We start from the raw sequence: 17,324 nt of genomic DNA on the forward strand, positions 1-17,324 counted from the left end.
TTTTGACCTTTCTTCTGTTGAGATTGTGATTTCCCTTCCATCTCTGTCAAGGCATGTAATTCAGTCTTCATGATGTTTTGTGTATAGCAATGCTGGTCAGCAAACTCGGAAAAAGCCGTGCCACAAATCAGTATGATGCAGTTTGTATTTTTCAATGTTTTGTCTAAGATATTTTTTGAAATGCATTAAAGCAGAAATATCACAGAATTTTTTTTTCTTTTGCTTATTTGCAATACAAGATTTTGATTTTGTACTATGGAAGCACTAACTACTATACTAACACAACCAGTCCAACCAGTTCATTTACTAGAACTAACATTCAAAAACAGATTATTTATAAACCATCAAAATATTGACACCCCATTTATGTATTAACATCTATTCAATAATGACCCTGATGAACAACAATGTGAATTATGCTCCAATAGAGGTCATTTATATTAAAAATAAAATTAAAACAGCACAAACAGCCTGTTTAAAGGAGCAGTTCACTATTTACTCATATTCATCATTATTTACTTATTTACTTCATGTAAGTCCAGTAAATAATGGCAGAATTTTCATTTTTGGATGTGTTGTAGTTTTACATCACTATTTTTAAATAGTGAACATTTAAAACAAAACAAAACAAAGCACACACACACACACACACACAAAACAAAAACAAATTTATGGACAAGAAAATGTATCTAATATTATATGGTGAGTTAAGGAAAAGAAAAAAAACTTAAAACACACACAAAAAACAATAAAACAAAAACAAAATATAATATGTTGCAAAGGTGCAGACTGTATCCCAAAGCTACGTCGCACCTCTTGAAAGAAATCCAATTCAGACAGCCAACCAGTTGAGATCAGTGAAGCGAGACGGACATCAGAAGATAATCTGGAGCCCTCGTACAGAAACACATTTCAAAATGTTCTCTGGAAGCTTACCAGATTCTCGTGAGATCTGAACGAATGCCTCCACGCCGCTCTCTCCATAATTCCCCTCAGACGCCAGCGTGGAGACGTAGTTCCAGCCCATGGCGGTCACAATGTCCAGCATGGCTTGGGCCTGGTAGGAGTCCGGCGGCACAACCCGGGAGAAGAAGTCGTAGCGGGTGTTATCGCTCAGCTCCGGCGCTGTGGATGCATAGCTGATCTGAGGGATCTGTTAAAGGGGAGAGAGAACAATCTCTTATGCAGGAGAGATTTTAATGATCACATTTTTGAGTCCTGAGCCAGAAATAGAAAAGTTCTTAGAGAGGACCTATTAAGTCTTAATTTTGTTTTTGGGGTCCATTAGAAATTGTTTCAAACTTAATTTTTCACATATTTTACATTGTTAAAGCACCTTTCTTCTCTGTCTGTCAGTAACGCTCTGTTTGGTTCCTGTCTCTATGAAGCCCCTCCTTCTGAAAAGCGCAATGTGCTCTGATTGGTTGACTGGACCAGTGTGTTGTAATTGGTCAACCGATTCAAGCGCGCTTTAGAAATGTCACAGCACTTTTTTTGAGCATCCCTTGAGCGGGAATTATTTAAATGAGGGATATTGTGAATCGTTTGTTCCCTGAAGAAAACTCAAGAATACATACAGGCGTTTTAGGGAGTTCAGAAACATAAAAACGTAAATCATTTAGGGGTGAATTTAGGTTGATTGGGACACTTTTGGGCATTGAGAAGACTGGGGAAAAGTGTCCTAATCATCCTGAATTCATATCCCAATAAACCTTCGCCAACACAGCAGAATACATCAATAGGTTTCTAAATATGTAGAATTGTAGTACATTGCGATTACAAAATAAAAGTTTAAACCCTCGCTCCTGCTGTAGCATTTCTATCGTAAAGAAGTGGCCAAATAATATTAAGTGGACATTTTAATTAAATGTTTGGTCAATATCAAACATGGATTTGATCATGCTGTATGTGTAACAACATCAACCACCAGGCCATTGGCGCCCTCTGCAGGCCTTTGTTATAATATTTAATGTACACAAGTTGATATGAGATGTGATATGAGAAAAATATGAGATGGTGGATTTTTTATTATTCAAAACATTTGCGGTCTCCCGAGAAACTTTGCGGTCAAAAGTTTTGTGAGCGAACGCAAAGTTTCTCGGGGCATTGCAAACATCTTGCGAAGGAACGCAAAGTTTTCGGGGAATGCAAACATTTAGCGAGGAGACGTAACATTTCTTGGGGGAACGCAAAACATTTCCTCTTATCTTATTTTTTTCCATCATCATGTCCCTTTAGTGGCTCCGCACTAAGAAAGTTGAAAATGTAAAAAAGCATAATAGGGCCCATTTAAGAGCAAGGTAGAAAACAAAACTTTCAGCCGCAAAAGAAGCGAATGTTGACTCTTTTACAAGAGTTAATCATTAAATTCTGCCTGAAGCAAAATGGAAAATGCGCAACCATTTAAAGCAAGCAAAGGTGAAGAGATACATGCAACCTCCGAAACCGCTTTAGCCCAAAGCTATTGATGCAAAGGACTACCAACCCGTGAGGTGACGCAAAAGGTGAAACACGACCAGGTAACGAAGACAAATCAGTACGTGTTGTGGTGGAGAGAATCGAGGTGAAGCCTGCCAGCAGGCAAGCTGGGTAATGGCTTCTTGTGGCGATTGACGGTGTGATTGATTTCTCCTCAGCCAAAAGGCCAGGCTGTCAGCCAGAGCCCCAGAGGCTGCGCTCATCAGCATTCATTGCAACAACGGCGCGGGAGAGAGCCGGCCCGCAATACAAATGCCACTCACTGACTGGCGAATCGGGTACCGGCGCTTTTTCACCCGCAACCCTGGATCGCATGCTTGTAAATACAAATGTCACGGATGTGTTGACATGCCTGTGAAACAGATGCGTGTGTGGGGTTTTGTGTTATTTCTGGGGAGTGTTATATCAAAGGTGCAGCATATGGGTTAATGCCAACACTTTTAGACTTTTTTCACACCTTCAAAATAAACATTTTGTCTCATGATTATCAGGTGTTAAAAGATAGTGTCATATTCCCTTGATTAAAGGACCGTTCTAGGTTAAAGGCAGGTTTGTTCCAGACATTTTATTTTTTTGTTATGCAGGTTAAAAGTCCCGTCACATCCTGATAGCAATCACTAAGTTATTGTCTAAATGTATTTATATGTATACAACTTCTGCGGAAGGCATAGGACCATATAATGTTCGTCCAATCATTGCATTCGGACCGAATGCAATGATTGGACAAAAATTTTATGGTCCCTCACCCATGTCATTTCATTAGATTATAAAAAAAGATTATAAAACATTACAATTTTATTTTAACTACTTTTGTCCACATTGTATGGACAAAATAAAAGCCAATTTTCTAAATATCTTGGAACTACAAGGTTTTCAGCCAAGTTTTGATCATGTTGAAAATGTAGAGGCCTTATTAATTTATGTAACAAATTAGAATTTTATTTAATTATGCAGTTAAAATGTTTGAGCACCATAATAAATGTTAAAATAATTCAAATCACAGAAGGAATTACCCACAGGAATTATGCGAGTAACTCATAATCAGAAGTTTATTCACTTATAAACGTTATCCCACTCCCACATCAAAAAGAACTATGATTTAGACAATTTTATTGATACTTTTTTTAAAACTTCATAATTAATGTAAGTGTTTTCACAAAAACAAAAGCTACACATTTCTGCTTTAAGCCCCCATAGAGATCCATTGTAAGTGTACAATGTACACATTTTTCTTCACTTGCTATCAAAAGTCAGATTAATTCAAATGTGATTTTTGTTTCAAATCTTTTCACATGAAATAACATTTCACTTGTTGCATATTTCAAGCTTTAATGCCATCTTCATCTCGAGCGATTACCATGCACACATGAAATTCGTATGTTTTCCCGTTCGCCAGAGAAAGGCATTTTGGATGGTGCATGGAGTAACTTTTAAAATGAGGCAGACTCTTAAAAACGATTTAAACTCTACCCTGAAGTTTCGCTCCGGAACATTTCATTCAGCAGCTCAAGTGAATGACAGAAACTTTAAGTAGCTCAAGAGAGACAGGCTGAGTCTCTCTCTGCCTGTTCAAATGCCTCCTTTCAGAAGTCAGCCCACAGTGTTTTGAATTTTGCTGCACAGTAAAGGTTAGACTCAGAAATGATGCCTGTAGAACTTAATTTCACGCTCATGTTTCCTGTTTAATAAAATATTACAGACCCACAAAAGAGATGCACAGAAGACTAAAAACCTAAGACTTTTCAAAGCGGCCATGAGGGAAATCAGATGCGATAGTTTCCATAAAATAATATATTATCGCTGATGGGGAGAAACAAATTAACCTTCATCAGCACAGCAATAATTTTTCCTCACAATGCAATTCAGAAATGCATAATAGTGTGCAATTTCCATTGTAAAGTACATTGAGTTAAGAACCCGTAACTCTTTGGATTACTTCTTCGAGAAAGTTTGTTGCATGAAGTGTGCATTAGGATTTACCAGTTTCCTTAAAATGAAATGTAATAAATAAAATTAATAAATAAAATATTTTAATAAATATTATTACAATTATACACCTATTATTCTCTCTCTCTATATATATATTTTTTTATAGGTTTAAATAAAATATGTTTATTATAAGAGACAATAAAAACAACTGTAGATCAAACCACTCTTTTCCTTGTTAAAAAATTTACTTGATTTTCAAAAGTCTATGAGAAACATGTAATTTATTTAAGCCACGTAATAAACTTCCTTCGGTAAAATACACTCTCTGTATAAAAAACACTTACTGAATACTTGCTGACTACGACATACATAATTATTACTTTAAGATCCATCGGTTTGAAAAATCCACACCATTTGAATATCACAACATCGATGTCCGTCAAAAAATAACACGCACAATACATAGTGTGAATATGCAAATAGTGTCAGATTCCTTGTTTGCATAATACAAAAAATACACGGTAGTATTTACAAGAAGTTCAGGGGAGTACAAGCATTTCCTGGAAAACACACCCAACTGGATGTTTTGTCTAAGTCATCGCTTTTTAAGAAGAGGGAGAAAAAGGCCGCCTGAGCCGCTAACATACATAACGCACGCATATCAATGTGATGAGGGGAAGAAAAAACGTAAATGCTTAAAGGCTATACGATTTCAGAGTTATCTGTGTACTACATTTATGAGAAAGTTTCAAGTCCTAGCGCAAAGATGATTTGAAGCAATTGCAACACATGATTGCAGCATCAGCTACAACTGACGGCTGTGCAGATGGCAGGATCATTTCACTGTCTGTGGTTTTGCAATGAGTATGAGGGACAAATCAGACATTACTTCTGAGAGCTACTGTCATCTTCAGACGTCTCGGGCGTCTTGTGTCTGAGAGACGTGGAACGAGCGTGAGGAAGCGGAAGAAGGTCTTTTAGATTTTAAAGATTTTTCAGAGGATGTGCCATGTGTTTTGTACTATTAGCTATAAAGTGTGTGGCACTCCAGTTGAGTTTTACAGATACCTACAACGGGAACAGAGTTATAAGGTGTATACCTCAACAACAGCGATCGCCCACTTTCTCAGTGGCCTTGGCTATAGTATCTTCACCATTCATTTCAAAAAGTCTCCAAGAGCTCTAAACCTTGAACCAAACCAGCATGTTCACAGCTGATGTATGATAGTTTCATAAAACATATCAGTTATGTTTTTTTTTATGATATTTTCATTTTAAACAAAAATGTGCATCAAAGTTACAAGATACAAGACGTGAGTGGAAATTTGACTTCTGGAACCCAACTATTGTACCCTGTTATTGTGGCACAGTTATTGGCTTCCCTAGAATTTTTATTCCCATTAATATAAAAAAAAATTAAGCAAACCAGAGTGACTAGGAGCATGAAATTGTCTAGCTATGACTTCTTGTTTCAAATGAGTATAAATATGAGGAAGCATAAAGGCCAAATTCCCTTAATCATCCATCACAATGAGTAAAACCAAAGAATATAGTTCTGATGTGCAGCAAAAGAGCTTCACAAAATAGAAAGTATTGAATAATAAAGCATTGAATACCATAATTTTGACCATCAGGGCAATGATTAAGAAGTTCCAATCACAGATGGAGAATTGCAGGAGTCAGAAAGACTAAATCTTTTTTTAAATGACTACATCACCACGTGTTGTTTGGGAGGGTTTCAAGAAAAATCCCAAAACATCCAAAAACAAACTCCAGCATATTCAGTTGTCAGACACGACTAGACCTTCAAAAGGGTCCTGGTTCAGTGGTCAGATAAAACAAACACTTTTTTTTTTTTTTTGGCAGCAAACCCACCAGACGGGTTTGGTGCAGGGATAAAAAGCACCCCATGCCCACGGTTAAATATACCGCTGGATCTTTAATGTTGTGGGCCTATTTTTCTGCTGGAGGTCCTGGACTTCTTGTTCAGATACATGGCATCATGGATTCTCTCAAACAGATAAAAAATCAAAACCTGAGAGCCTCTGCTAAATCTTATAATGGGCCGTGGTGGGATCTTCCATCAGGACAATGATCCAAAAACAAACACTAAAATCAACACAAAAATGTGTCAATGAGCACAAAATGAAGCTTCTGCCATGGCTGTCCCATTCCCCTGACCTGAACCCTATAGAAAATGAGTGGAGTGAACTGAAGAGAAGAAGCACCAACATGGATCTGGGAATCTGAAGGATCTGGAGAGATTCTGTATGGAGGAATGGTCTCTGATCTCTGGTCAGGTGTTCTCCAAACTCATCCGGCATTATAGGAGAAAACTCAGAGCAGTTATCTTGGCAAAAGGAGATTGCAAAAAGTATTTAATAAAAGGGTGCCAATAATTATGGCCAATGTGTTTTGGAGAAAAGCATTTATTTCATAATGTGATTTACCCCCCACTTTCAAATATTTTATTTCAATGAGTTATTTCAAAGGTTAAATTTTTGTGAATTTCTTGAATGAAAGATCAAAAGGATAAACGAAGCAATTTATTGAATAAATTATTGAATGAGGTTTTATCTTTATATTTTAAGTTTTCATTTCAATTTTAGTTTAAGTTTGAATCATTTTGTTATGTGCTTTTGTAATTTTTTATTATTTTTTGTTTTTCTATTTAGCTTTATTTTTATTTCAGTTTCAGAAATTTTTGTACTTCAAGTTAAACGAAAATGAGTAATTATTTGCCTGAAATATAATGTTTAAGGTTTTAAGTTTAAGCTTTCATCTAATAATTATATTTCATTTTAGCTTTTTATTTACTTTTTAGTTTTAGTTAACAATAACAACACTGATATATAGCTACGTCATTCACTTGCACTGTAATACCTATTCAATAAGGCAGCTTGACTGTAGCTTAATTTCGACTTATTATTATGAATTATGAGTAGCTTGTAGCGTGGGATGCTACTTTTCAAAGGTTTGTTAATGGTGCTTTGAATTATTTGCAATAGACGCATCAACAAAAGTGAATGATGTGGAATTTTAAAGCTTCATACCTGATTTTTAAAGAGTTTTGTTTAACTGTTGTTATCTTTTTTAATCTCTATGAAACAAAGCACACAGTCATCTGTGTTTGCCTCCATAATGGAGCTGTCAAATTGAGAAAAGCCCTCACTGCTGATAGATTACATTCAGACAATACTAATTAACCTCTCTGAAGACCTTTATTTAAAACACTCGCTGCAAGAGAAGTGGACACAAATTGCCGCGGAGTGAGAGATGCTTGCGCTTAATCATTCACTCTTTCATTTTCCCTCCTTGGTCTTTTTTGACGCATACAAAAGTGCTCACGTGCCATAATTATGTATTCGCCATCCTCAAAGGAAGTTTTATATAGCGCCACAGAGCTACAAGTAGCTAACGGAGTAATTCATCTCACATTAGCATTAGCATTAGCATGAGTTCCCTCAGGAAGTTCCTAATGCTAAAATAAAGTCTGTGCTTTACATTATTCAAGAGACTTTCCCATTTTGTTCTAAAACATAAATTACACACCGTCATACCTCAAACATGCATTCTTTAAAAACATAATGGTGCTAGCATGTAGCATTAGCACACTTCCTTTAGATCTGCATGAGGTGCTTCATTTTTAACAGGATTTAATTAATGACATCAGTTCTGGCAGCTAAGCTGTATGTAAATATACACCAGGTTCATGGTCTTAATGCCATGCCACAATGGGAGCAGGTTTTGTCTACTGAGGTGATATTTATTTAGTAATCCTGATGTTTTCTCAGGTTGGCTTCATGCACGGCTACTGCTGTTTGATCTGAGGTACCTAGAGGAAGGTGCGCAAATGTCAGAGTTATTTGTTTGACAGACAGATGTCATCATCCTCCTCCTCCGGTCTGGCCACGAGAAGACAACATCGTGATGACTGAATATACATTCTATGTATGTTCGTCTAAATTATTTGTCAGAATGTGACATTCAAAAGCATTAATAACAGGTCACAGCCATGTAGTCGCTGTTAGCGCATAATATGCCATCGCTGCCTTCAAGTCTTCCTGAGACGTTCCTACTTCCAGGTTCTTATTTTATTCATGAGGTTGACAATTTATTTCTCTATTTTTCACTTACCAAAAATCTCTTTTTTAGGGTCAAAAATAAATAAAGAGCAAAAGATGTGCATTATTTGTTATGTGATATTTAAGTATTTTATATACTATATTATAGTATTCAATGTTTGGAATTAGCTTTTCTTTCTTTTTTTCAGGTTTTATTGTAAATTTTGGTGTAAGTTCTAATAATTTTGTTGTGTTTTTTTTTTTTTTTAAATCATTTTAGTGATTTTAGTTCTCAACTTAAACTTATTTAATTTAGTTACCAATGAACCATTTATAATTTTCATTGAAGTGTTTTAAGTTTTTCATATTTATACAATAGCCTACTTTATTTTTTCAGCTTCACTCAAAGAAAAAAAATCAATAGAAAAATGTATAATATACATGCAGGCAGAAAACTACCAGCAATTTACCAGTAAAAAAAACAAACAAAAAAAACAATGCAAAGTATAATTCAGAATATGTGTAAAAGACCTGTGGGAAAAAAAATTTATACAGAAAGTTCCTTCATTGGGCGAAGAAGAAAAAAAGAGTTGGTTAATGGCTTTTTGATTTTGACATTAGGGTAAGTACAAAATTGTAAGTATGTCAGACAATTTATTAGTTAGAAATAGGCTACTCGTCAGCTATTTAAACTCAATTATTCAGAGTTAAGTGAGCAAAATTTAACTACTAATTGAATCCTGCTCATTCTACTGGAACAAAAAGCATATGAGGCTAAGGATTACAGACATTTTTTCACCCGGAATTTGTCTCTGGTATCTTTCGTGTTTAATTAGCTTATATGAACTTGCATTTTACTGCAAAACGACATAATTCACGATAAGCCTTGATTTTCCTTCACTCAGATGCTGGTAGAACTTGAAAGGTGCTTTAATATAGTTTACATTTGAGAAATTTAGAAGGAACACAATGAAGGAGGGGGTTAAATAAAACACCATAACTAGCAAATACCTCTAAAAGAGACATGTAAATACAATTATTACCTCTATTCCAACAACAACAACAACTATTTATAGTCATTTTAAGCTCTTATTCCTTGCCTGGGAAACTAATTAAATATTCATGAACCAAATCCAGTGACCACTCCCACTCTGCCATAATACACACACTTGAAACAAGCACATTTTTCTGTTTGACTTTAATTAATTAACATAAGTTTGTTAAAAAAAAATAGAATAGAATAGAATAGAATATACTTTTTTTATTTTTTATTGTCCCCTGGGGGAAATTTGTTGTGGACTCAAAAGTGCTAAGTGCCATCGCTGCCGTTACAGACAATAAATACACATAGACATAGAATAAATACACAACTACACATACACAAATATAATAGCTAAAAATGATAAAATACAGCACACAGCGTTATTGCACATACCTCAGGCCTATCTCATACAAATCATCACACAACTTCTAATTTAGATTTAGATTTAAAATGTTGGTGGAAACTGGTACGAAGGAGTATTTATACCGATTCAATCTAGTTTTAGGTATTCTGTACCTTCTACCAGAAGGCAGGAACTCAAAAGAGAAAATGTATTAAACTTGTTTATTATTATTCTTGGATGGATGGACGGATACTTTTGATTCCGTTGGGGAATTTGTTTTGCCTTACATTGGGGACAGTCTTCAGACAAAACATAATACCTTAAAAAACATGATAACTTAACACACATATGTGTAAATGTGTACTTTATGTGTACTATAATAATACACTTATATAGTACACACAGAGTAAATAATATATATACTTTTTTTAAATTTGGTTATGTAAAATTAGGAAACCATCCCATATTTTTGTGGAAGACAGACCAGAAAAAAAGCTTCACTATCAAGCTCTATGCTCTATATTTCAAGTGTACGGACGCAATGACATTCGACTCGCTTTAGCTCCTTAATACTGAGTCTAAAATTGATATGATGACACCTTATCTGAAGGCCATTGTAAAGAAGACCAAGCAGTGGATTTAGATAAGCCTCGACCGAGCGAAGCCGCAGATATCGCGCGGGCGAGGTAGATCATTCTCGCGCGCATTGTCATCCCTCTGCCTTTCATTCTAAAATTACACTCCCACAGTGGCTGAATCCACAAGAAACCCCAAGCTATTCTCGGGAGTTTGCGATGCAATTCTCACTCTGGCTCGGGCCGACCTGCTTGTGCAGCGCTCAAACACGCGGCATGTGAGAACTGCCATTTGTGTGCCATTTTCAGCATCACACCTCCAGCAGAAAGTGTGCCACTCTCCAGAGGCCGCTGCCTTAGCTGAAGAGTGGAATCATGATTTTGCAACTGAGAGCGCACCTACACAAGGCTGACTCTTTCAAAGGACTGGATAACTCGAGGCGTCGTTGACGTATTGCAGCCATCTTTAAATCGGCTGTGTTGAGACCAGCGAGACCGAAAGTGACAGAGCAGTGGTGTCTGGAGAAGGGACAAACATATCTGCTAATGTTATGCACGAAGAGATACCGTGACCCTTCAAGCTGATAAACGCTGTTTGCTTAAACCGAACGCATCTGAAGTAAATGGAAGTGAAAGCCCGCTTTGGGCAGGATAAGATGAAACAAAGAGATGGCAGAGAACTGAATGTTCAGTCCGGGTGAATAAGCGTGTTTGCTTCCCCCGTTGATAATGTTATAACACTAGAGTTGTTCACGCTCTGTTTTCCTCGGAGATTCTCGAACTAATGTTCCCTTTTCTGTTACTAGACGGATTTACGGCTATTCAAGTCAGTGGCGGATGGTGCTTTATAGGTGACAAGAGGCATATTCGTGCTGTTCTTCTGTGGAACACAAAAGAATATATATTAAAAAGTGTCTCAGAACATTTTTTGTCCATACACTCTTAAACATGAAGAATTATTGACATTGATGGTACCATGAAGAAGCTTTAGCATCCATGCAGTGTTGGGCAAAGTTACATGCATATTTAACATCAAATTTTGTGTTACTCCCTAAAATTTTAACTGATTTTGTTAATTAGTTACTGTTTATGGAAAGTAATGCATTATGTTACTTTTTCTCATCTGGACTGGGCTTGTTTGCAATGCAATTTCACGCCTGCACAGATCTAACAAACCTTTTGGCAGTTTCTGTGCAAGTGCAATGAGTAAATGCTCATATTTAGTCTAGAACAATAATAACTATCATGTTCACACAGCGCCCAACACCTCCGCACTTACTCCTGATTTCTCTCAACATGAGGACAGGCGAGGTGTCAGTCTATAAATGGGAAAACAGTTAAGTTGTGTTACTTATTATATTAATATACTTATATATTACTTAAAAAGTAACTTGAATATTTTGTTGCAAATTTAAAAGTAATTCATTACTTGACTGGTTATACTTGAAAAAAAAGTAATCTGATTGTGTTTATTGTAATGTGTTCCCCCGATACTGCATCCATGAAACCTTTCCATTGCACAAAAGTGAAAAATAGTTCTTACACTCTATAAAATAAAGGTTCTTCATTGACGGTTCAGAACCTTTTACATCCATGCGGGGAAGCTTTCCATTCCACAAAAGGTTCTTTATAAATGGAAAAAGGTTCTTTAGATTATTAAAACGTTCTTCACATGAAGAAATAAATGGTTCTTTTAAATAAAAAAAAATCCCAGAAAGGTTCTTTGGAAACTTTATTTTTAAGATGAACATCAAAGTCACTGTAAAAAAAATGACATTTTCAATACGTTATGACAGTATATGTTTTTACATTGCTTCAACTCATCAAAATAAGTTTTTTTTTAAATAAGTCATACAAGATTCAACTAATTTTTTTTAAGTCAGTTTAATGTAATTTAAATTTAAATTACTTAAACATCCAAGTTGATTGTACTTAAAAATTTAAGGCAGCAATTTATTTTTATTTTTTTACAGTGTAATATTTTTTTGGACCACACTGACTTTATTCTTTTATGTTCCACAGGTTTGAAACAACATGAGCTTGAGTAAATTATGACATAGTTTTTATTTTTGGGGTTGATCTATCCTTTTAAGACCCCACCTTGTACAAAAACCTACCACCCAATATATCTTATTATAACATTAACCTGAAATAATCAGCAAAGCTCAAGCTACATGATTAGGATCAGTCATTTCATATCTTATTGATCCAGTCCAAACAGGTTATCAAGGAACGGTGCTCATTCAATAACACACGCTGCTTATTCAATATGGATATAAGCAAGAACAACAACAGCAATACAGAAATAACATCACTAGATGCAGAAAAAGCACTTGAAGGGAATGTATTATAGTAAATGAATAAAACAAACTACATTCACCCTAGGGCATCATAACACCACCAAAATTCAAATTACAGCAAGGAGTCAGACAATGAGGTCCACTGAATCATTGAATCCACTGTTGCTACAAGACAAAATTATCATATTACAGGGATCACAGCCAACAATATCCACCACAAAATCAATCACAAAATCTGCATCTATATGCTGATGATGTTTTCCTCCAAAACCCCAATACATGACTCCACAAGTTTTGTAATCATATTAAACTGGTTTTGCGGAGTTATCTGAATAATACAAATTAGAATTAATGCAAAATGTAGCTAAATGGAAGATTATATCTCCAGCAGTATGACATCTCTTTCAAAGCACATCTCAACACATTTTATCTTTACTTTATACCATTTAAAATATAAGATGTTTTAAATGACTAGATCACTTATTGGATGCAATTACTGACAATTCAGTCAATTATGTAGTAATTGTCCATTAATGAGCTCATTTCCATATAATCTACAGTATACACATGCATAAGCACATTGTCTTTCTTGCCTTCTCTCAGTCAATATTGAATGTTGTTCAATGTTTTGGTACATATAGTTGTCCCTTGTGAAAATAAATAACTTTGGAACAATTTATCAATTGTTTTATCATTTAAGTCCTGACTGCATCTTTTTCTAAAATGTTTTGATTAAAAAAAGTGTCATTAAGAGTCAATTTGTTATAATGCAGACATAAGTTTGCTAAAGAGATCAAGTGATCTTTTTGGCATCACTGTAAGGCCGTGTGTCCACCAAAGTGTTTTTAGCCAGCTGAAAACGCCGAGCTATGTGCGCTTGAGAGCGTTTTGGCAGCGCAGTTTTTTCTTTTTCAGTTTAGTTGAGTTGCTATAATACAGAATATCCGTTGCTATTAGTCACGCCCCTCCTCCACTGTGATTGGACGGCTGGGTAAAAAGTTACAGTGATGAGTGCTGCGTTTTACCCAAAGTTGAACATTCTTCAACTCTCGGCGACATGTAAAAAACGGTGAACGCTCAGCACTTCCGCGTGAAAAAGACGCTCAGAGCCTCGTTACGCTCATCAAAACAATTGAAAAAAAAAAAAAACGTTTTGGTGGACACACGGCCTTAGTCACTTAACGTGAGTTAAATGCATTGTGATGCTGATTTCAATTATTTGGTAAATTGAATCTCTTCAAAGCGCTGCCACAGGACGAGATGTTTGTTCACCTGAAATGGGATTTCAACATCAAATGGGACCACTGCAGATAACCTCATCCCCAAAACAGATGATTCAATGCATTAATTACTGAAGATAGTGACGCTCATACTGATTCTGATAACCCAAATGAGTGAATTTGTTTAAGTGGATTATAATGAGCCAAAGGCCTCGAGGACAGGCACATCTCACTCAGATTCTGTCAGCATGAAGAAGCAAACAGGATTTGTGCTCTCAAAGGCAATGCTGTCGATTTAGCGATGGCATTAGCATAAGTCACCCCTTGGGCAGGCACGGAAATTTGGAGTGGAGCTGCAATAGTCAAACTTTATTTTTTTGGGTTGACTGGAATAGGATATTCGTAATTAGTGTTCAGTAAAAGATGCAGATACACAGAATGGTAACGTCCTGGGGGTTGTGGGTTAGCTGACAGTTATTGGGAACGATGGCAAGATTGTTTGCAGCCAGGTTAGCTACAGGCTCTGAACAGCCTTATAATTTGCCATTTCAGTCATTTGAATGGTTTTCTTCTCATTTGGAAACCTAAAACCTTTGAGTGAGCCTGAAGTACTACTTGTACGCCAGTTGGAAACTGCGCCAGGAAGAGAACTATAGTTGATTTTCAGTGGCCAAAGTGCAAGAAATTACTGTTTAATTAGTTATGAATGACTCTGGACTTCAGGTTTAAATTCTTGATTCTGTGTTTACTAGAATAGGTTTTCATGCTTGAATGTTTAAAAAACACATAATTTCCCACAAATTTTTAATTGTTGCAGCACTTAAAGCTCTGTTTAGTTCTGGTCTCTACGAAGCCCCTCCTTCCAAAAAGCACACTGTGCTCTGATTGGTCGACTGGATCAGTGTGTTGTGATTGGTCAACTGCTTAGAATGTGTTTGGGAAATACACTTTAGTTAGTGTGTAATGTTGCTGTTTGAGCATAAACAACATCTGCAAAGTCACAACGCTCAAAGTTCAAAGCAAAGGGAGACATTTGCTTTTAAAGAAATTGTTTTTTTAAGGACTACAACAAACGGCTGGTAGGGACTACATGACATTCCTCCCGGGTTAGTGACATCACTAACCCTACAATTTACATAAACCCCGCCCCCAGAACACGATTTATACATTGTCAAGAGAGAATATGCTAATTAATGACTAGAAGATAACTACACATAAGCTACATTAATTCATCAACTAACCATTAAGAAATGTTGTCATGTTTCACTTCTTGACTCTCTTCATCTTTGTCTGACATGGTTTCTATGGAAGCTTATGAGTAGCAATATTCAATTTGATATGTAATATGCAAAATGACAATTCAATATGTAAAATGGCAATGCATTTCTGTAATTACATTTACATTTTCCCATACATTTGTGCAACGTTTGGTGCAAAATGAAAATTAAAATGCAATTATATAATTTACATTTGCCATTTCATACACTAGGTTTAATATGTAAATTGAATACATATTTTAACGCTTTATAAGTTGCAAAATGAAAATGAAAATGTATTACAGAAATTATTAGATATGTGTAACATGTTCAAGCAACAACTGTTGCAAAATGATCATTCAAATGTTATTTTTCTCAATTGCATTTACACTCACAGTCAAGACACTTACGATTGCATTTTCATTCAATGTCCCGCAATGTATAGCAAAATTCAATGTGCACATTGAAAATGCATTCCGAGCAGATCACGTCTGTCTCCGCCCCCTCCCGCCATGTCAATCACTGCGTGAAGGCGGGGTTTTTATCAACAACGGCTCTGGGGTGCGTTTCCCGTACAACTATATAGCTCACTGCTTAACTATCATAGTATGATGCATCGTTGGAGAAATCAACTAGCTCGTCACGACTGTTTCCCGAAACCATATGTCGCAAAGTATCGTTCAACCACGCTGGTTTATGACGTCTCGCACGTGGTGGACTAATAAATTATTTTAATTAATCTGTTTGAGATCGAATTAACGCTAGATTTTGTCATATAAGTTACAGACATGGCATCTGAAGACCATTTCTAATTTTTCTCAGTTATTTTGCTTTATTACCAGACTCAATATTTGGCTCGTTCTTACATAGTTGAGCGCGTTCGCACATGCGCAGTCTTCAAAAACGGTGTTTTAAATCTCTTGACAAACTAAAAGACGTAAATTACATTTGTATGTATTCTAAATAAATAACACGGGTTGTACTGAATGTCAGCTTGCTTATTTTGCTAAAGATAAGGATTTATTCAGTCTACATCTCATGTAAACTAGAAACTATGCTTCTAACCACAGCTCGAGAGCAGTCGTTCCAACCACACAAGTTTGCGATGCTGTTTGCGAACGTTCGTTGGAACGATGGTTTCGGGAAACACCAAATCGTTGAACTATGCTGATAACGACGGAACTTGCGACCATAGTTGGCTAATGATGCTTTCGGGAAACGCACCCCTGGTCGGGGTATTACGGCGGTATAGGTCAAGAGGGTTCAAGTGAGGGAACATGGACAAGTCAGTTCCACAGCTTCTCCGAGTGTATTTAACGCCCGTATTATCTCTGCCGCCGCCATGTTTCCAACATCTCAAAAAGCACGTTATGTTTACCTGTTGCCGTGCCCGTGCCCCGCCTTCACGCAGTGATTGACATGGCGGGAGGGGGCGGAGACAGACGTGATCTGCTCGGAATGCATTTTCAATGTGCACATTGAATTTTGCTACATACATTGCGGGACATTGAATGAAAATGCAATCGTAAGTGTCTTGACTGTGAGTGTAAATGCAATTGAGAAAAATAACATTTGAATGATCATTTTGCAACAGTTGTTGCTTGAACATGTTACACATATCTAATAATTTCTGTAATACATTTTCATTTTCATTTTGCAACTTATAAAGCGTTAAAATATGTATTCAATTTACATATTAAACCTAGTGTATGAAATGGCAAATGTAAATTATATAATTGCATTTTCATTTTCATTTTGCACCAAACGTTGCACAAATGTATGGGAAAATGTAAATGTAATTACAGAAATGCATTGCCATTTTACATATTGAATTGTCATTTTGCATATTACATATCAAATTGAATATTGCTACTCATAAGCTTCCATAGGTTTCTGCATAAAAGGCTAAAAGTTTTTAACATTTTCAGTTTGTGTCTGTGTGAAGCTTCTCCCTCAATGCTAGGAGCAGCAGCTAATTTGCATTTAAAGGGACAGACACAAAAACGGTGCATTTTTGCTCATCCTCAAAAAGTGACAATTTTAACATGCTATATAAAAGTAGCTGTGGGGTATTTTGAGCTAAAACTTCACATACACACTCTGGGGACATCAAATAC

General features: G+C 36.1%; 1 protein-coding gene across 5 annotated transcripts in view; it reads right to left on the bottom strand.

Annotated features, from left to right (window-relative positions):
• The window catches only part of grm8b (glutamate receptor, metabotropic 8b), a 151,901-nt gene that overhangs the window by 90,031 nt on the left and 44,546 nt on the right, over positions 1–17,324 (bottom strand). For all 5 annotated transcript variants that reach the window (XM_079603973.1, XM_079603972.1, XM_079603974.1 and 2 more), the window contains one exon: positions 937–1,153. In XM_079603973.1, the coding sequence (XP_079460099.1) occupies positions 937–1,153 (217 nt within the window). The remainder of the gene's footprint in view (positions 1–936; positions 1,154–17,324) is intronic.

The sequence above is a fragment of the Phoxinus phoxinus genome (assembly GCF_949152265.1).
Source record: "Phoxinus phoxinus genome assembly, chromosome: 25".
Lineage (NCBI taxonomy): Eukaryota > Metazoa > Chordata > Actinopteri > Cypriniformes > Leuciscidae > Phoxinus > Phoxinus phoxinus.